This window comes from Aotus nancymaae, unplaced genomic scaffold, assembly GCF_030222135.1.
Source record: "Aotus nancymaae isolate 86718 unplaced genomic scaffold, 86718_ANA_hifiasm-v0.15.2.pri h1tg000012l, whole genome shotgun sequence".
Classification (NCBI taxonomy): Eukaryota; Metazoa; Chordata; class Mammalia; order Primates; family Aotidae; genus Aotus; species Aotus nancymaae.
In genome coordinates, this window is record NW_026988423.1 from 5,939,854 (window position 1) to 5,960,817 (window position 20,964).

At 40.5% G+C, this 20,964-nt stretch overlaps 1 protein-coding gene across 1 annotated transcript in view; it reads left to right on the top strand.

The window, feature by feature from the left end:
• Positions 1-13,570, top strand: part of ARHGAP42 (Rho GTPase activating protein 42) — a 306,538-nt gene extending 292,968 nt beyond the window's left edge. Inside the window, exons 23-24 of the mRNA XM_012454896.2 lie at positions 7,512-7,591; positions 8,382-13,570. Of these exons, the coding sequence (XP_012310319.2) occupies positions 7,512-7,591; positions 8,382-8,470 (169 nt within the window). The 3' untranslated portion in view covers positions 8,471-13,570. The remainder of the gene's footprint in view (positions 1-7,511; positions 7,592-8,381) is intronic.
• Positions 13,571-20,964: the final 7,394 nt, after the last annotated feature.

A 20,964-nucleotide genomic window follows, 5' to 3' on the forward strand; every position in this document is an offset into this window, starting at 1 on the left:
CCGAGGTGAATGGCAGGTAAGTGAAAACACTCCTCTCTGCCATGTGGCTGTCCTCGTCCACTCCCGTGTACCTCTGCTCTTTTAAAGGCATCTGCACCCCGGCCTTGGGTCGCAGACGAGCTGCCAAAGGGGGAGTTCCCTCCGGGAAGTGGGCAGCAATGGGCTGAGTTTTTCCACACTCTCTTTTGTCTGCTCTGGAGGATTTAGGGGTGTGCAGCTCTGGTGGGGATGCCGAGGCCTCCGACCCAGGGGCAGGGAGTCCTTGAGGAGGAGGAGGAGGCATTATTGACAAAAACTCTTCTGCCGCTGGGTTAACCAAAACCTTGGGAGTTGTCTCTGCCACTGAATCTGCCCGGACCTTGAGATTCCGCGTTTCTCGGCGGCGAAGGGGATGGTGGTTTCTAGCAGTCTGTCCCTTGGCTACTTAAACTGTTGCTGCCTGCTCTGTTAGCCACTTCAGAGGGTTTAACACTAACTGCAGTCACGAGTCTATGTATGGAAATTGATCGAGGTGTTCTAGCTCACCGTATATAACCTCATGCCTTACTTTGGAGACAAGGGACCTGTCTAGGGTCCCCTCTGGGGACCAACCTACCCTAAATGGTGGCTTATTTTCCCTACATAAAACCCTTAATTTTTCTGGTGTCATAGTTACTTTATAGTTCATACTAAATCCCTTTTTGAAATTTTTCAGCATGGTTTCTAAAGGGGTGGAATGGCTATGGGAGTGACCCATATTAACACTTTAAAGAAACAATTCCCACAGTTAGGAGAGCCTTAGTTCACTCACAGCAGTTCCCATTCCGTCACATCACGGAGCACTCTCCGATTTACATTCACTTCAATCCTTTCACAATGCCCAGAGGCTTCTTCACTCAGCCTTATGTGGCTGTCTCTAATTCTTATAAATTTCTTGACGCATGAGGCCCTTTCTAATGGGCCCGATACCTTTTACGACTGATGAGTCCTGTCAGACACACCTACACACACAGACACACATCCAATCGCTCTCCTTTTAATTTAAAACCATAAGCAAGAAGCTTCCAAGTTTACAGAGAGAGCTCCCTTCAAAAGTGCCGATCTGGCACCCGTGGGTGATCAGGCCATGCTTCCACCCAAAATGGGGTGGGCTACTTTGCTGGGTTTAATCTTACTAAATTCAGTGGTCTAGACTTCCCCAAATGCTTGTTCCTCCTCGGTGTTCAGCCACTGGGTGGATCCACACTGCCGGGCCTCCCTGCTCCACTCTGGAGAGGCCTTTCCACCGGGAAAATACCTGCCCAGGAACTCTCTCTGGATGCGTTACCCCAGCGAGCAGGAGTCCCCCTGCGGGGATGCTCCACAGGGCTAGGCAAACCACCTGAGAGACTTTTTCCCACCGTCTGCTATCAGAGACTTGCTTCCTGGCCAACGCACCAAAAATGTAGCCAGAGCGACCACGGGAAACATACAGGAGGAAGGTTTATTCGGCCGGGAGCAAGGTGGCATAGTTGCCTAACAGCCAAGCTCGTCTAACAAAGGAAGGTTCAGCCTTTATATAGGCTTATACTTTAGATGTTACTGGTGGAAGAATCTTAGGTTTACAGCTTTAGAGATCACATATGAAAGGGTTCTGGTTTACAGTTTTAGGACTCACATGTGAAAAGGTTTCTGGTTTGATCTTGTTTTAAGTAAAAATAGTGCCTTCTGGAGAGTTTCCCCAAGGCCTAGCCTGTCACCTATAGGAAGGTAAAACCGGAGGCGCCAGTCGGTCAACCTTTTCTTCTATTGAAATGCAGCATGATAGTTAAAGGGGAAGTTTATCTGAGAAGCCTGGGTCTCCCTCTTCATTTAAGAACATCTTTATTTCTGCTTTAATTTCATTGTTTATACAGTCGACATTCAGGAGCCAGTTGTTCTGTTTCCATGTAGTTGTACAGTTCTGAGTGAGTTTCTTAATCCTGAGTTCTAATTTGATTTTACTGTGGTCTGAGAGACTGTTTGTTATGATTTCCGTTCTTTTGAATTTGCTGAGGAGTGATTTACTTCCAATTATGTGGTCAGTTTTAGAGCAGGTGTGAGGTGGTGCTGAGAAAAATGTATATTCTATGGATTTGTGACTTTGAATTTTTAAAAGGCTGTATATCACTGGTTTAGAACACAGTTACTTATGTAAGACACACATAAGATGCAGAAATCATTATAACACACATAAGAAAGAAAAAAATTAATGATTTTCCTTTAGAAAATGTGAAAACTAATGAAGTAAATTAAAACCACTTATAACTTCATCACCTGAAGAAAACTGTTAAAATTTGGTGCACAGCCTTCTAATCTCATCTTTGGCAGTGGTTGTCAAACTTCTTGATCTCAGAACACCTTTATAAATTTAAAAGATCAATAAGGATCCCCAAAGGGCCTCTGTTTTTATGGATTATATGTATTGATATTTACTGTATTAGAAATTCATACAAAACATTTTAAAATACGTATTTATTTAAAATAACAATAAGACCATTACATATTAGCACGAATAACATGATTTTTTGAAAAATGATATTTTTCCAAAACAGAGTTGAACTGTTTTATATTTTCTCAGCTATCTTTAAAACCTGACGTAATACAAAATAAATGAATTATCATATACATTCCATTAGCTTCAGATCAATGATATCTTAGGCTCCTGCCTGCCCCTCTGTCTTCCCTCCATAGGTCCCCTCACCACCCTTGGAAAACTATCCTGTGATAAACACACAGAAAAGGACACATGGGCGGGGGTGCTGGGAGGGTGGGGGAGTTCACTGTACTGTTGCTATCATAGTGCCCAATGCACCATCGATACTCAATAAAATTGTTGAATGAGTAAATAAAATACACATTTTTAACCTAAAAATACTTCGTTACTCACTTTTTCACTTCATTTTTTGCAATATGCATGCCTTTGACACAAGCAGCTTTAACTGCCGCTCAAGTGGAAGTTTTTCGCATTGAGGCATTCAGATATTCGAGCTGGAAACAGCCAGTGTTTGTTGGAAAAAAATCTATGAAAAGAACATGTAATTAATTTCAAGAAATCTCCGGCCGGTCACGGTGGCTCAAGCCTGTAATCCCAGCACTTTAGGCGGCTGAGGCTGGTGGATCATGCGGTCAGGAGATCAAGACCATCCTGGCTAACACAGTGAAGCCCCATCTCTACTAAAAATACAAAAACTTAGCCATGCGTGATGGTATGTGCCTGTAGTCCCAACTCCTCAGGAGGCTGAGGCAGGAGAACGGCTTGAACTCGGGAGGAAGAGGTTGCAGTGAGCCAAGATCGCACCACTGCACTCCAGCCTGGGTGACAGAGCAAGACTCCATCTCAAAAAAAAAAAAAAAAAAAAAAAAATCTCCGGCTAAGCTGGCTCACTCCTGTAATCCCAGCACTTTGGGAGGCCGAGGCAGGTGGATCAGGAGGTCAAGACATTGAGACCATCCCGGCTAACACGGTGGAACTATGGGCTTAAGGCGAGTGGACGGCTTGAGCCCAGGTATTTGAAACCCTGTCTCTACAAAAAATACAAAATATTCGTTTGCATGGTGGTACACACCTAGTAGTCCCAGCTACCTGGGCTAAGATGGGAAGATCACCTGAGCTCAGGAAGTTGAAACTGCAGTGAGCCATGATTGCACCACTGCATTCCAGCCTGAGCAACAGAGTGAGACCCTGTCTCAATAAAAAAGAAAGCAAAGAAAGAAAAAAATCTCCAACTAGTGCCCAGGAAACACATGTGGTCTAATACTTCATTAGATTGGTGTGCTCTAATTTATTTTCTAAGTTCTCTATTCTCTGTTGATGAATACTTAAGATTGTTGTGATTTAAAAAAATTTTCACTTTTGCCGGGCGCGGTGGCTCAAGCCTGTAATCCCAGCACTTTGGGAGGCCGAGGCGGGTGGATCACGAGGTCAAGAGATCGAGACTATCCTGGTCAACATGGTGAAACCCCGTCTCTACTAAAAATACAAAAAATTAGCTGGGCATAGTGGCGCGTGCCTGTAATCCCAGCTACTCAGGAGGCTGAGGCAGGAGAATTGCCTGAACCCAGGAGGCGGAGGTTGTGGTGAGCCGAGATTGCGCCATTGCACTCCACCCTGGGTAACAAGAGCGAAACTCTGTCTCAAAAAAAAAAAAAAAAAAAATTTCACTTTTATATATAGTATTGCTCTAGTATCTTTCTACCTCCGTGCACTCCTATTCCCTTCAGAAGTGAAACTGTCAATAGCATCAAAATGTGTGTATTTATCATTGTTAAGCAGGCCTCCAGATGACATTGTATCAATTTTGGTGAATTTTTAAAATTTCTCTTATGTTTAAGATAAGCATTGGCAAATTTTGCACACTGACCCAATCAAACTTTTGTAATTTTATTCATTAAATGCATTAGATGGCATTTAGAATTAGGAATGAAGCTTGTGGGCAGATCATTTTCCTGAGGATAAGGGAGGAAATGGCTTTCGGGACTGTGCCATTACCTCTCTCTCCCAAGCAGTAAGAAGCAGAATTTTCAAAATCCTTTTCAAAGAGCGATTAGAATCTTCTGAAGAGAGACACAATAGGTGAGTGTTATTTTCACATCTTCTTCAATACACCAAGGCAGTAAAAGAGGAAGCATTAGCACCTAAGGAAACTTCACTGCTACTGAAGTCTACATTAAATCATCAAAGCTCTCCGCAGAGTTAACACCTGCAGTTACAGATCCCAGCAGAAGAAAATTCTGTCAAGTCAGTGCACAGATAATTGAAAAGTCATGACAGGTAGTATTTGGGACTGTGTGATTTTGACACATTTAACAATATGTATGTCTTTATTTATTTAGCGATATAATCATTCTGTATGCTTTCCGCCTCCCTCAGCCAGTCCCATAGAAAACTATAAATAAAAGTAAGAAGAACATTTGTGTCTAAAACATTAATTACAAGATTTGGGGTACATTTTAAAGTGTAGTTTTGAAAATTATGTCATTGTAAAGAATATTATACTGTAATCACTTCTAGAACTTTGGAGATTTTTTTCTTATAGCTCTTTATAATTTATCTTAATGATTCAAAGAAATATGACAATGTTTACTGGAGAAAGCTGTTGCTATTAGTAAATGTGATTTTTTTTTGGAAAAATCTTTCCTGTTTTTTAGGGAAATGGCTCTGCAGCCCTCAGTAATATCCTGATCAAATGAAATGGTTATAGTTGGCTAGAAATTTATAGGGAAAAGGTTTATATTCTATTGGAGACTACCATAGTCTGATTGTTAGAAGTCTTCAGAACCTGATAGTGTTCTCACTTCCCACCTGGATGCATCCAGCATACCCATGTGCAGGTGTTCATGTGTACACATAGTTCTTTAAAGTCCTGTCCTTCTCTGAGTCCTACTTCCTCCATTCTTCCTTAGACCATGTTTCACTGGGACTTTGTGCTATATGGGCTGAGGGTCATTCCCAAACCTGCCCCGCTAGCAAGCTTTCTGAAAGTACAGCCTGAGGCTCACCTCTAATGAAACAGACTGGAGGCAGGTCCAGAATTTTTCTCTGTGTGCTTTCCAATCCTCAAATGATCTTTGGGAACCCCGTTTTAAATGGCTGGACCTCATTCTGGAAGTGTAGAGTTAAGACCCAGGGTTGAGCCAACAGGGAAATGAAATTATAATGTAATGCTGCTGCATGGCAGAGCTGTGGATGCAAATATTGCTGATGCTGCTTTGCAGGTATGGGGCTGGGACCCCAAGGAGGAGAGCTAAGGTGCCCATTTTCTCATTCATTTAGTTAACATTTACTGAGTTATTACCAAGCAACAGACATTGTTCGTGGGATTACATGCTAGCTAGGGGAGAAGATAAAAATATCAGCAATAGTAACAAAGTACCAGATACTAACACCATGCAGACTTGAAGCAGGAAGATGTGATAGTTACCTGGGCAACTATTTTAGAGAGTACGGTTAGAGAAGGCCTGACCTGCAGTAAAACTCTTGAAATGTAAGGTGAACCTGAAGTACATGGCCATGTGAAGATCAAGAGGAAAACATCCCAGGGCATGGCCATAGCTGGCATGAGGTGGGAGTGAGTTTGGCATGTTCGAAGGAAAGAAAGAGGGCCATTGTGACTGGAGTAGAGTGGGAGAGCAGAGGTGGGGACACAAAGAGGCAGGGACACAAAGAGGCGGGGACACAAAGAGGCAGGGACACAAAGAGGCGGGGACACAAAGAGGCGGGGACACAAAGAGGTGGGGATACAGAGGCGGGGGCACAAAGAGGCGGGAACACAAAGAGGTGGGGACACAGAGGCGGGGGCACAAAGAGGCGGGAACACAAAGAGGCGGGGACACAAAGAGGTGGGGACACAGAGGCCGGGGCACAAAGAGGCGGGGACACAAAGTGGTGGGGATACAGAGGCGGGGGCACAAAGAGGCGGGAACACAAAGAGGTGGGGACACAGAGGCCGGGGCACAAAGAGGCGGGGACACAAAGAGGCGGGGGCCAAAGTAGGAAGCCAGTTGAAAGGTTATCAGGGAAGTAACATGATCTGATGGGCATTTTAAAGCTGCCCTCTGGCTGCTCTATAGATAATGGATTGTAAGGGAATAAAAGAAGAAGACTAGAGGTTCTAGGAAGCTAAGAAGCCATTCAGCCAACCAGGTCAGAAATGCTATTGTCTTGGACTCTGATTGTGGAAGGGGTCATAAGTGCGTGCAGTTGGGATCAGTTGCAAGTCTTACCAAGGTCATTGAATGTTGCAGATTAAAGGAGACTTGCTTGGTGCCTTGATGAGCAGCCTCAGATGATGCCTTTTCAGTGTTGGCTCAAATATTTTTGGATCATATCTCATATGTAACTCCTAAATTCTGGCTTCACTCGAAAAATAAAAAGAGTATCTGACTACATTTTGCATGAATTTGCATATAGTGACAGAGATTGGGAGCTGAGTGGTTGGCTTCTCTTTTTAAGAATGGGTGTACTCTGGTTTGCAAAGCCTCCACCTGTCCCCATCATCTTCCTGATGGTCAAGTTATAGTTGGTTGTGATTTATCATCTACGTATCCTATAATTTTCCCTGTATTATGCCTAATCAACTTACTTGCCATATTCTTGAAGCCTTTAATTTTTGGATCTCACCTCAGATAGTCTGAACATGAAGGTGGAAAAAACAAAGCTTTAGGGTACCTAGGAACCTTGGTTCCTATACAGCTGTAAAAACAGCCTATTTGGCAGCTTATTAAACAAATAAGAGCAGTCTTTAAAAGCAACCTATGTTGTTATCAGCCAAGGGTTACCCTGGAGAGCATTTCCTAGAGACACAAGAAGGCTTTCTAGTGTGCTAGTTATCCTGGATTTCTTGATCTGGCAACATGACTGTGTTCAGTGGAAAAAGCACCGATGTACACTTACGTGTGCACTTTATGTACATTATGTTCCAATTACAAGTAAAAATTAATAAGAGTAGTTTTAAATATAGATGTACTTAGGTTGAGTGTTGAGGTTTTGACAAATTGTCTTGTTCTTTCAGCCAAGCCAAAGCCATGTATTCCTGTAAAGCAGAGCACAGCCATGAGCTTTCCTTCCCACAAGGAGCGATATTTTCTAATGGTAAGTACATCAGTTCCCTCTGCTTAAGTTTGTCATCATGGGGAGGATGAAGGAATAGTGTGATGGTATGAGCTTAAAGTAGAAGCCAGAAGCCTTGGATGCTATCCCAGGTCCTGCATCTCATGATGGACATGGATGAACACATCAAATCCTTCTGGGTGGCATGCACCTGTAGTCCCAGCTGCTTAAGAGGGCAAGCCACATACATACATACATGCATACATAAAAATTTTTAAATTCCCTCTGGATTCATTCCTCCCCTGCAGGCACTTGTGTGTAGGTGCCCGTTTGTATGAGTGAGAGAGAGATTGTTTTATTTGACTATGTGAGTGCAAAGCACATTCCAACTTTAAAGAGCTGTGACGTTGTTTTGTTTGGACAATTTGAGTTTAGCGTATAGTTGGCTCTCTGTATCCAGGGGTTCTGCATGCACAATTTAACCAGCCATGGATCAAAAGGTTGGAAAATAAATAATAATATAAATTTTAAAAATATATAGTATTACAACTATTTGCATAGTATATACATTGTAAAATGTATTACGAGTAATCTAGAAATGATTTAAAGCATACAGGAGGATGTCCCTAGGGTATATGCAAATATTACATCATTTTATATCAGGGATGTGAGCAAGCGCAGGTTTTGGTATCCACAAGGGGTCCTGGAAAAATCCCCCACAGATACCGAGGGCTGACTGTGCGTGTACAATCTGATGCGGGTGTTTAACCCACTCGTTTATATAATTATTTGACACTAATGTTGACTGAGTGCTATTTATTTATTTTTCCAGTGTACCCATCAGTGGAACCAGGATGGTTAAAGGCAACTTATGAAGGCAAAACGGGACTAGTTCCAGAAAATTATGTTGTCTTCCTCTAATACTATTTAGTGGATGGCAGTATCTTCATGGTATCCATGGTAACGAATAATAAGTGCTACGATTTTATCTGACACAGATACACGGGGATCAGCCCACTAAGTGAAAACAGTCAATTTCCATCAGTTTCTTCACCAGCAGACTATGTAGCTCCTTATTAATGGAAAAAAAAGGTTTAAATTGTTGGCCATTCTTTTTTGGTTGGTTTCTTATTTTAAAACACCTTACTTCTGAAAAATTTATTTTTGGATAATATGCAAAAATATTATCTCCACAGTGTCTCTTCCATAGCAATTATATTTCCAATACTGTATTAAATACTATATCCCAGAAATTTGGAAACCAGAAACGTGCTACATGGATTTTGAGATCTGTCCTTTACTGCCTGGCATTCTCTGAGAATCTCTGAAATTGTTACTTAAAAATGTAATTTAAATTGTTTATTCATTATTTTTTTCTTAGAAAGATACTGCTTTTATATATGATTGTTTTGCTGGTCCTAAACATTTCACGGATAGTCTTTATTTTAATATAACTTTATTTGTTTTCCAGTTAGATGATATTATTCAAAAGCAATAATGTATATGATATCTATAAAGGAAGCAAAATTAAGTCATACACTGATTCCACTGTAAACAATCTGTCCAGAATTCCAGACATCTTCTGTGGATTTAGCACAGGGATCAGACTTTTTCTATAAAGGCCTGATAGCAAATATTTTTGTGGCAGGCTAGATTTGGCTCATGGGTTATAGTTTGCTGACCCCTAGTTTAGAGGGTGTGTAAAACTATCTTTATAACTTTGCAATTTTTATAAAATTTTACATTAAAATATAAATACTGATGAATTATATGCACATATTCTCTACCAGTAGCATTATAGTGGCATCATAGAAGAATATTTACAATAATGGGAAAACAGTCAAACTACAGTATCCAGGCATAAAACTTAAATTCCACCTGGAAGATTGTAAAGTGTCAAAGTATTTTAATGTTAATTTAATTTGGGCTTTTGAAATGTTCTTCTACAAATGAAAAAGGTGTTTGAAAATGTTACAGGGGAAGTTATGTCCTCTGAAATCTATCCTTAGTTGAAACAGAAAATAAACACAAAGGTACAAGATCCTTAAATTACTTTGAACCACAGAAGTTGAAATTATTTTATGATCTTTAGCAGAAATAAAATCTGTACGTTATTTTCTTTTATGCCTTTTAGTTTACAGCCTTTATTAGGAATTTCAGTGAATTTGTACAGCATAGTAATAGGTATTTACTGTCCACTTATATATATCATCAGCATCTGGTCATGCATGAACCATTAATTCTATATTTCTATTTCAATAATTCTAATATATTATTTCTATAAATATATCTGTATGTGGCAAAGAGCCTTTCTTCTCAAGATCCTGAAAAGCTGGTTATCTGCCCTTTGAGTGCCACAGTCCTGACCTGCTTGTTCTTGACATCTTACATATTACTTCAGAGTTCCCACTGTGTAGACACTCAGGTATTAACTGTACAAAACTCTTTATACGCTATTACAATCTGTAGTCTCGATCTCTTCTACTTTAATGTTTCTAGAATTAATAGGTTAAATACACATATACACACACGACTATGCCTCAGAAAAGTTATGCTTTTACAAATTAAAAGAATAGATTAGAATTGACAAGTAGAATAACAGTAAACAGAGTCAGAATTAGGAATAAATATCAGTGAATCAAAAGAATGAAAAATATTCTGCAATAGAAACTAGCAATGTAATGTAAAAGTCTGATGAAAGATTATCTTTTTCTTTACCTCTTACTGTTGATCTCTGTACACTGTAATAAGGTGTTGCTGGATCTTCGTGGTCTAGGTCCTTGGTGATCCTTGGTCTTCATAACAGCATTGCTGACACCCTGATTACCCTCTGCTGGAACAGAAGGTAGTTTACCAACGCACCAGTCCCTTAGTCTACACAGCACCCTTGGTTTAAGCACGCTTGCCATCATCTGGCATCCTGCTATGTTAGAACCTCTTAAAAGCAAATTGGTTTTCTTTCAAAGACCAACTTGACTCCAAAGAGAGATTCAGAATCCTACTTCTCCCGCTGCTACATAAAGAAATCTCAACCTTCAACCATCATTTTATTTAACACAGAACAAAGTGTTCCTGCTTCTGAGTTGTCTGTGAGCTAATTCTACAGATGTTCCATTCAGATTTAAAGCTTTTTTACCGCATAGGGTGTGGATATGAAGCCTAACTCTTGTATCTGGTGGCATGTGTTGTAGCCACTGTACTGGCTATGGTCCCTTAGCTGAAACAAGCTACAAAGGCACTGATTCAAACTGTGCTTGTGCTTGAAGCTTTAATCTTGTAGATCTGTGAGGATGGCTCTTTTTTCTTCATAATGGATTACAAATGTAAGCAAATCATGGCCACATACTGGACACAGGATAAAGTTGCCTTTCCCTTAAAGTAAGTTTCCTACAGATATTTATGAGCATTGAGAAGTCAGGACATGTACTGTAAATCACATAGCATGTTAATTACACAGGAAGGCAATGCCAGACACTGGAAGAGGATCACATTCAACGTCTAATAGTATTTCAATAACAAAATCTTAGCTTTTCAGAAACAATGTGAAGATACATTAGAATTGCCACATTCATACCTTCGGAACATGCAACCTCTGCACCCTAATCACTGCTTACAGTATAATCAGTATGACGATGAGATTGAGGGGTCTGAGTTTAACTTCATCATCTCCTGTGTTATGTGAAAATACCCCTCAGTACAAAACATTTGTATATTTCACAGATGACTCTTTTGTTTTGCCATAACTCAACCAAGTTTATGGAAACTAGTCAACTGAAAGATTTTTCTGTTGTGTTATGTGTAAATGTCTGAACAGTAAAATCATCTTTGTATTCCTGTAATGTTCATGAAGTATGAGGAAATGCATTTCTCCTTGTTTGATGTGAGTGGTTTTGCTTGTTGAATGGGTTCCCTGTGCTTTGTAATGTGCATGGAAATAACCAGGTTTCTCAACAATGATTTGTCTGCTGGCTCTTATCAGAGATAGTGGAGGGAAAAAAATGTACCTTAAATCCTCAAATTATCTAGGTTTCCAAGTAGGAAAAATAAAGATACATATGACTTTTATTCTTATTTTATGATCATTAGATTTACATAATGTGGCATGCTTTATAAAAATTCACCATGCTGTGAGGCAGATTTCTTACTCTAATCCTGTGTACCCTGCCCACCTTCTCTCTCCTAGAACCATTCTTCTGGTCCCTGTGGAAAAGGGTACCATTCATGTGGTTTCTGTTTAGAGGAGTCGCTCAGAGCTTTGCCTCAAGCAATTTCAAAATACCTTAATTATGTATTCAGGATGCCTTCTTTAGCATTTGGAACCCCAGCTAGACTTACACTTTGACTAAATTCAGAGGCCGAGCAATTTAGGGAACAGATTTTGTTCTTTGGTTTTATGATACATTTGTAATTCACATCTGTTAGCATGACCCCACATCACTGCGTAGGACCCTGAAATCATATCTCTTGGTCAGGTCACGAAAAATAGCAGAGGCTTGACTATTGTCCAGAAGTTTGCTTCCTTTTGACCAAAGTTTCCCCTTAGAGTAGACATTGCTATTTACCTTTGCCTCCTACCCTTTTTTGTTACCTTCCAAAATCAAAACACTTAAAAAAAAAAAAACAAAGAAAACTTTTCTGAACAGTCTGTGTCCTGCCTGTCTCCTGTTGATTCACAGATGTCATAGTATCAGGTATTCATCAACTAGTCTCAGTTTCCTGAACACATTCTCTGTATCCCATGTTGTCACCATTATCTCCCTGCTTCAAAATGTGCTGGTTCCACTTGTTAATAACCTTGGGAAAACTCAGGTTTATGAATGATGTGAACTTTTAGAGGATCAAAACAATAAATTGGATTTTGTTTTTTTTGAGGGCAGCTGTACTCACTGTTTTAAATAAAGAGTCTAGGTAAGAATGTTGACAGCATGCACAGTAAGCCATTGGCAGAAAATGGATCTGCATGTCCTAGACCAATGTTCGGAAGGTGTTTTGTGGTTTAGGGAGCCCAGCCCATCATCCCTCTTCCCTTTGACACTCATGAGAGAGGCGCCAGGTTCAGTGTGAATTTTTCTTGGTGCTGTTTGGAGAAATGGAGTCTGTGTGCTCACTGAAGAGTCCCAAAAGGCGGAGACTATTTTCATGATTGCCATCACAAATGTTCTCCACCTGCAAGATGCTTGTGTACAGGGCTACCTGGGAAACTCAGATGTTGGAGGAGGCAGGGGCTGAAGGTATCAAAACCACCTCAGTTAGATAACCGCATTCTCCCCTAGTACCATCTGCCATCTCTCCCCAGTGTTTCCCGTGGTCTTTATGCTTCCAGAGTTAACTCAATTTTGCCTTGAATTCACTCAGTCTTATAGATTAAAAATGTGCATTTTTAAATAAAATACATACTTTTAATCTATATATGGCTCCATATATATAGTGCACACTTTTAATCTCTATATGGCAGCATTTTTGAGGTTTTATATCTGCCGATGTACCCTCAACTGCCTCCTTTGTGCAGAGAATGATGCCCACAAGAACTGGTCTAAGAACACTGCCTGCACATGATTTATGCTTAAAATCCAAGATATCACCCCATATGGAAGGTTGAGATTTTCGGAGTCCTTCTTGATTTCTGAGCTGAAACCTTTACAAATAGGAAATTTGGCAGGGAAGACACCTGGGTTTTTAATTCAGAATCCTATTTATATACTGTTAAAATTTGAGGTACTGTAGTTTATATGAAAGTCGGATGTTTAGATATTATGTTTCAGTACTAGGAGCTTCTTTGCAGCCATTAACATGACAAATTAAGTAATAAATATAAAAGTGATTGTCCGTAAATTATCATTGAATTTTTTGTTTATTTTGTAGTGTTTCTGTATTTATCTGCACTTTGTGTATATAAACACACATACGTATGCCAACGTGTAAATAACCTCATGTTTATTCCTAATCTAAATTGCCACAATATTTTTAATGTATGGTTACACTGTGTTTTAAATTACTTTAAAAATAAACTTTGTAAGCACATTTTAATTTAGTCTTTGTACTTGAAGACCCACTGTGTTGGAAGGCAATTGTCTTGGCTTCATGTAGAGGAAAACCAGGGTTTCTGGTACTGTGAGTGATCACTTGGTATGGCTAAATCATAGCAGAATTTAGTGAGCTGCTCCTGACAAATTGGTATCATGCAAGCTTTGGAAAATGTTAATGTTGATAACCTATTAATAATGCAGGTATCCACAGAGGGAAGAGGGAAATGGGCCACATGCAAAATACTAAATATAACAGGCATGCAAGCTTACCTGAAAATATATGTTTGTGAAAGTTTACAAGTGTACTAGGAAAGAAATATCAGCATGCAAATACTACCTGTCAATTTTTATTAGTTTTGTGACCATCTTGGTCACTACTTGACTTCTAGGTAAAAACTTTGCTGCCTCAAAAAAAGAGAATCATGTATTTATTTTGCACTGCTCTGTAGATTATTAGAGTACAGCAAATCACCATATAAGAACTAAGCCTCACAAGTTGACCGTTGGACAACCTGACTTGCTCACACAGGTGGTAATTTTCATCAATATCAAAGAAAAAGCGATAAATTCATGACACAACACCTGTTAAGATACAAGGATTAATGTTAACTCCACTATAATTAATCAGGAAAGGACTATTAGGTTAGATATTAGAGATTATTGCAGATGAGCTGCTGTTTAAGAATGTTGGGTTTATTAGCCTGGTATCCCTTATAACTTATATTTTAGAAATAAAAACCATTAGCTTCCAGTGGCCAAAGCTAGAATGATTTGAGCAACAAAATAATGCAGTATTGAATGATTGGCTTATAAAACAAAATATAAAATGAATATCCATGAATCCACACAGCTATAAATGACAATAAATTTCACTTATGTAAAAAAAATGGAGAGGAGACAAATCTTTTGAAAAATATTCCAAATCATAATTGTAGTTACAGTTGCTCTTCCGTCTAGCAGGTAGAATTTAAATCTCTCCTGCTTAAAGGTGAGCTAGACTTAGTAACTCATTTCCAAAATATAGAGTATGGAAAACTGTCCTAACTTTGCAGAAAAGAAACCTAGTAGCCACTGTCTTAACCACGTGGTAAAACTTAATGTCAGTGATACTGATCCCATAATACATGATGTGAAGAGCACTCTACATCTGCAGTATTGTTTCCCCAAACCCGTAATTCCAGTGTAACCATTGGAAAAACATCAGACAACCCGGAATGGGGACATTCTACAGAATAGATCTGAGCCCGGTACTCCTCAAGACTACAGCTCATGAAAAATAGGTAAATATGGAGCAGATGTCACAGATCAAAGGAGACTCAGGAGACAGGGCAACTAAATACAACGTGGAACCCTGGTTTGGATCCAGGAACAGAAAGAAGACAATAATAGCCTGGTGCGGTGAGTCGCGCCTGTAATTCTAGCACTTTGGGCGACTGAGGCAGACGGATCACCTGAGATCAGGAGTTCAAGACCAGCCTGGCCAACATGGTGAAACCCATCTCTACTAAAAATACAGAAGTAGCTGGGCATGGTGTTGGGTGCCTGTAACCCAGCTACACAGGAGGCTGAGGCAGGGGAATCACTTGAACCCAGGAGGCGGAGGTTGCAGTGAGCCAAGAGCGCTCCATTGCACTCCAGCCTACGCAAAAAGAGCAAAACTCCGTCTCAAAAAAATAATAATAGATAAACTGGTGATGTCCAAATAAGATCTAAGCTTTAGTTAATAGTTTAAAAACAAAGTAACAAAAACCAAGCAAAAAATAGTACATGAGCTAGGGATACTTATATCATTTTTGCAATTTTAGTGACTTATTCGAGAATTAAACATTTTCACTTTTTTTCCTCATTACATTTTGATCTGTGTGTGCAAGATACATCTCCTATTCATCACTGAATCTCAGACTTTAGAACAGATCAGGGCATAAGCCCCTTTCATTTAATGAAGAAATTCATTAGCAAAGGAGCAATCATTGTAAACCCTTTAAGAATTTAGAGAATATGGTTGTGGGCTTGTGTTTTTGTGTCTGTGTCAGTTCTCCCAAGAACAGTGGAATTATTCTTCAACATCCATGAATACATGGATCTGCCCTGGAGTTATTTATATGTCAATGGGATAAACACCCCCTAGACACATGAATATGTCTTAAGGGCAGAGGTTAAACAGATTTTCTTCTCTCATTACTAGACCTATCAACACTTGATTGAGAGGAAAAATTGGGGGATGATGTTGAAGAACTAGATTTTCTAAACCATTAAAAAGACTCCAAATTTGGAAAAGTAAGTTATATTAAACTTAAGTTGAAGTTTTTGAGCCAAATAAATTGTGTTCCTAACTTTGAAATTGTGTACAGCCCAAAACTGAGAAGACAAAATTCTTTTCAAGTTTCTAACATGACGGCAACTATTGGGGGCGGGGGGAAGGCTATAGGTAAGAACATGGCTTCTAGGTAAGATTTGCTGGGGAATGCACACCCCCGAAGTACTGGTTGATACGCTTGCAAATGCTGATTCTGGGTGTTTGGGGTAAATGACCCAAGCACAGCATTCAGCTAGACTCTACTTGTTGGTAGAAATAAGTTATCTGGAATATTCCACCTTTCCAAATGCCAGAAGCCCGTCTGCTAAAAACGATTCTCTGGATCAGCCTGGGCTAGAGAGAAAAAAAAACAATAATGTGTATTTCTAATCCACATAGATCTTTATATTCATCACATCACCTATTTACAGACTTTTTGTTTTTCAACGAATGGGTCATAAGTTACCTTGTAATTGCCCAATTCAAATGGCTTTCAAACATTTTTGGAGCAACTGGAGCAGAATTGTTTTCTTCGAATAAATCTTACTTGGAACCCGATATGTTAAAAATGTGAGTCAAGCTGCTAGCCTGAGTGCCTACGTATGTGCTGAAGAATGCCTTCCCTTCACCCACACAGGTCCACAACTGCTTTTTTTTTTTTTTTTTTTTTTTTGAGACAGAGTTTTACTCTGTCACCCAGGCTGGAGTGCAGTGGCGTGATGCAACCTCTGCCTTATGGCTTCAAGCAATTTTCCTGCCTCAGCCCCCTTTCCTGATTAGCTGGGATTACAGGTGTGCACCACTAAGCCCAGCTAATTTTGTATGTTTAGTGGAGATGGGACTTTACCATGTTGGCCAGGCTGGTCTTGAACTCCTGAGCTCAAGTGATCTGCCTGCCTCCGCCTCCCAAAGTGCTGGGATTACAGGTATCTGCCCTTGTGCCCATCCAGGTCCATAGCTTCTGGCATCTCTATGAAACCCTTAGAGCTTTTCAGAGCAAGGTTACCAAATAATTTACTGCAAGCCTCTCATTGTGCTAATTAGGAAGCTGAAGACCCAATTAACATAGTTAATGCTGAAATGGTGGGCTCTCATCTCCTCTATAATCTGCTACCAATTTCTGGATGTGTGGGGAGAGCAGTTTCTATTAGGGTTTAATCTGAAATGTTTATCTGGAAAGGATATCCTTTGATAAAGGATAGCTTTCCTGGAGAGTACACACAGAACAGGAACACAAAAGGTAAGTTAGCCCCCCTCACCTTGACTGTTAGAAGAACTTTTTTTGGGATGGGGAACATAAAAATTTCTAAAAACGTATGAAAGGTCTATCCCGGTGCCTTGCAACTAGAATGTGTTACTGGATAACAAATTATTATTAAAGACGTCGGAGTTTGTGCAACTTTCTGACGCAAATGCTAACAGAACAAGTGAAATTTTAAGCTTCATTGAAGGAAGTTAAATAATAGGTCCAGTGTATTCGATACATAGCCATCAATCAGCTGTTTCCCATACACTGTCACAGCATCCTCCAATCCTCCAACTACCACACACCATCAATGGATGTCTTCTCTGGTCTTTTTTTTTTTTTTTGGAAAGAAAACTAAGGCTCTGGCAGGTGAATTTATCTGGCTTATTGTGTCATATCATTGGTATATGGCAGAGGTTAGACTCAAACCCAGGTATTCTGGCTTAAAACTCAGTACTCTTTTCATTGAACCACCTCTTTACTACCAAGTGGAGTATGGTAAGCTTTGGCTACCAGACCTGAAAGAGGTATTCAGCAAATGCAACCTTGTCCAGAAGAAACATGAAGATGGTGAAGGAACTGGAAGCTTTATCATGTGAAAATGTGTTAGACCTGAGCATCACTACTCAGAGTGAGGTTCAGACCTCTTAAAAGCTGTTTAGTTGCGGAATCTCAGACTTTCTGAATCAGAATCTGCATTTTAACAGCTCCCCAGATGATTTGTATAAACAATGAGGTTTGAGAAGCACAGGTTTAGCAGAACTATGAACGAGTTATTTGGAGCTATCTGAGGACAATTTTGTGATGTTTGAGGGCAAGAAAAGACTGGATTTAGACACAAATCCAGTCTTTTCTTGCCCTCAAACGTCACAAAGCCCAAGATAAATGGGAGAAGACACAAAGATTGAGATTTGGGTTCAAAAACATAATTTTATTGCCAAATCTTCTACAAACGGAACTCAGGAAAGAGCTTTCAATCCCAGGGAGTCAGAGTGGGCCTAGATGACCGTTTGTCAGAGTTTCACGGAATACAAAAGTTCAGTAGACATCCGAACACATGAAAATTATTGAGCAGGACCTACTCAAGTCACTGGAGATCCCAAGTAAGTTAGATACAGTTCCTCTTTTCAAGAGATCCATGGTTTATTGGGGTAACATTTAAAGATCAATAAAATGCTATAAAACGCTAAAAAGATTAAGTATTGGGTGTCTAGGAGCCTGAGATAGGACACTATTCTGAACCTGGGAAATGGCAGAAATGATGGAAAAGGTAAGTAGGATATAGAGAAAGAAATGTGGATAATTTTAGCTGAGTAGATGATGTTACCAGCCAACCAAATTTTGGCAGAGGTGAAAAGCCAAAAGGAGCAATCCCACCCCGTGGCGGGTGACGTTCCACATTACACAGGGGAAGAGGCGAATAGAAGGGCTGGGGAGAGGGAGGGATCAGAGTGGGTGGAGGAAGATTGGGATGAGCTGCATTCATTCTTTCAACCAACGTAGTGCCAAACACTGTTCTGGTTGTTAATAACTTAAAGGAATTAGAGATGGTTTTTGTTGTTGAGAAGTTCATAGCTCAGTGAGGGAGACAGATACGTAGTTAAAAACCCACAGTACATTTATTTTTGTACCTATTAACCTCTTTTAGGATGACTACAGTTAACAATAACCTATTGTGTCTTTCAAAATAGCTAGAAGAGAATCATCCTGCTGTTCCCAGCATAAAAAATAATGTTTCCCCGATTTGATGATTACACATTATATGAATATGTCAAAATATCACATATACCCTGAAAATATGTACATCTATTATGTATCAATAATTTTTTTAAACTCACCGTGCAAATGAGGGAAGTGTGATAAAGGCACAAAGTATAACGGGCACACAGTAACCCAAGTTTAGAGAGGAAAGAAAGAGGATTAGAGGAGGCTTCACACACACAAGGAACCATCCTAACTAGACCCTGAAGGACAGAACATTGACAGAAAACGAGGGCAGCAAAGACCCTGGGATTTCAACAGAGTTTCTGACGGAGTAAATAGTTCTGAGTGGCCGGGGGTTTGACTGCTTGCTCACGCATGTTGGCCTGTGAGTGTGGCAGGATAGGATGAGGTAGAAATGAGCACGTTGGTAGCATGAGGCCCAATCTGAGAAGGCGGGGAGATTCTAGGGAGAATGATACCATCAGATTTACCTTTAAGAACACTGCCTGCGGAACAGGTGTGAGGGTGATTCGGGCACTGCAGGAGGGCTGAGGAGGCGATGTCGCATTGATCCAAGAAATGAACAAAGGCAGTACAAGAAAATGCCACTGTTCTGAATGGATAATTCGGCTCAGATGCCTGTAAGGGTGGTGAGGAAGGCTCAGCAATGCAGGCAGTGAAGAAGTTATCAGAGCTGAGAAAGGCAGCCAAAAAGCAGTAAGGGGCTTGATGAGTGGTTAGAATTAGTAAGCTTGGTGAGGTGGACTGACCGGGCCTGAGCTGTTCCTCTTTTTGGTAGCTCTGCAGAGCACAGGCACCGATGCTTAGAGATTAATTGTTTAATTCCTCCCATAAAATCAGGGGTTTTAACTTGGGTTCCAAAGATGGACCTTGGGGAGGGCTGTGAATTCCCTCCATTAAATAGTAAAATAGTAGGTGCTTTGAGTCTATAGCTTTTTTCTTTACAGAGAAGAGTCCACAGTTTTGATCAATTCTCTAAAATAAACAACCCTACATTTGATGCACCTGCTCTCCACACTAAGCAGTACCAAATGGCTGCTGCATAGAGTGGCTGAAGGCTGTGGCTGAAACGTCTGTCAGGAGCAAGCGTTCACTCTGTGGAAGGTGGGAGTGGACTGTAACTCGGGGACAACTCGATCCTTCCAATATCAGGCTGAGAAAGCAAGGAGCCTCAGCAGACTCGGCTTAAAAGTTCAGGCAAACCTACAGATGGTGCCTATTCTTGTGATGAGGGAATACCCAATGAGAACACAGTGCATATCACGGGGAATCGTGCTGGGCGTGCCTGTGGGATTGCAGAGCGTTTATACCCTACTTCTCAGTCTGCTCTCTGGGGTGGGGTTGTGGCCTCGAGGCTAAGCAGATTGTTTTCCTTCTGCTTTGTGAACCCAAGAAATCTATCTGCTAGAAAGGATTTTTCTGGCTACTGCTTATGAAGAGGGTCCCATCATCGTCTCCCCAGTCCTGGGCCTTTCAAGGAGTTCAGGGGCAGGCCTGTCTTCGCTCTACCCAAGGAATGTTGGGTGATGTGCGACACGAAGTTATAGGACTGTGGAGTAAGTTAAGTTGCCAAGCTTTGCTCAGCCTCTCCTGCTACTCAAGGTAAGTCTTACCTGCTGCAGACCCCACTCCTAGATAGGTTTCTACAGTACCTCGTTTAAGGATGCAATCTCTAGAATTATGAGGCTCTCGGTTCATATGCCAGCTCTGCCACTTACTAGCCGTGTGATCTTGGGCAAGTTACTTAACCTCTGTGTCTAAATTCCCCCTGTGTAAATTGAATATAAAAATGATACCTTCCTCGGAAGGTTATTGTGGGAATTCCATGAGATGGTGTTCACAGGTGTGTTAGTTTTCTATGGCTGCTGTAGCAATTCGCCGCAAACAGGAGCTGCAAACAACACAAGTTTAGCATCTTACAGTCGTGGAGACCGGAAGCCTGAAATTAGTTCCATGGAACTAAAATTGAGATGCTTCTTTCTTTTTGCATTTTACAGACCTCTCCTCTAAAGTACATCCTTAGAACCCAGGTAAAAACCCTTGATTCTATGGGAGGAATTAAGCAATGGACCTCTAAGCATTGTTGCTAGTGCTCTGCAGAGCTACCAAAAGCGGAATGGCT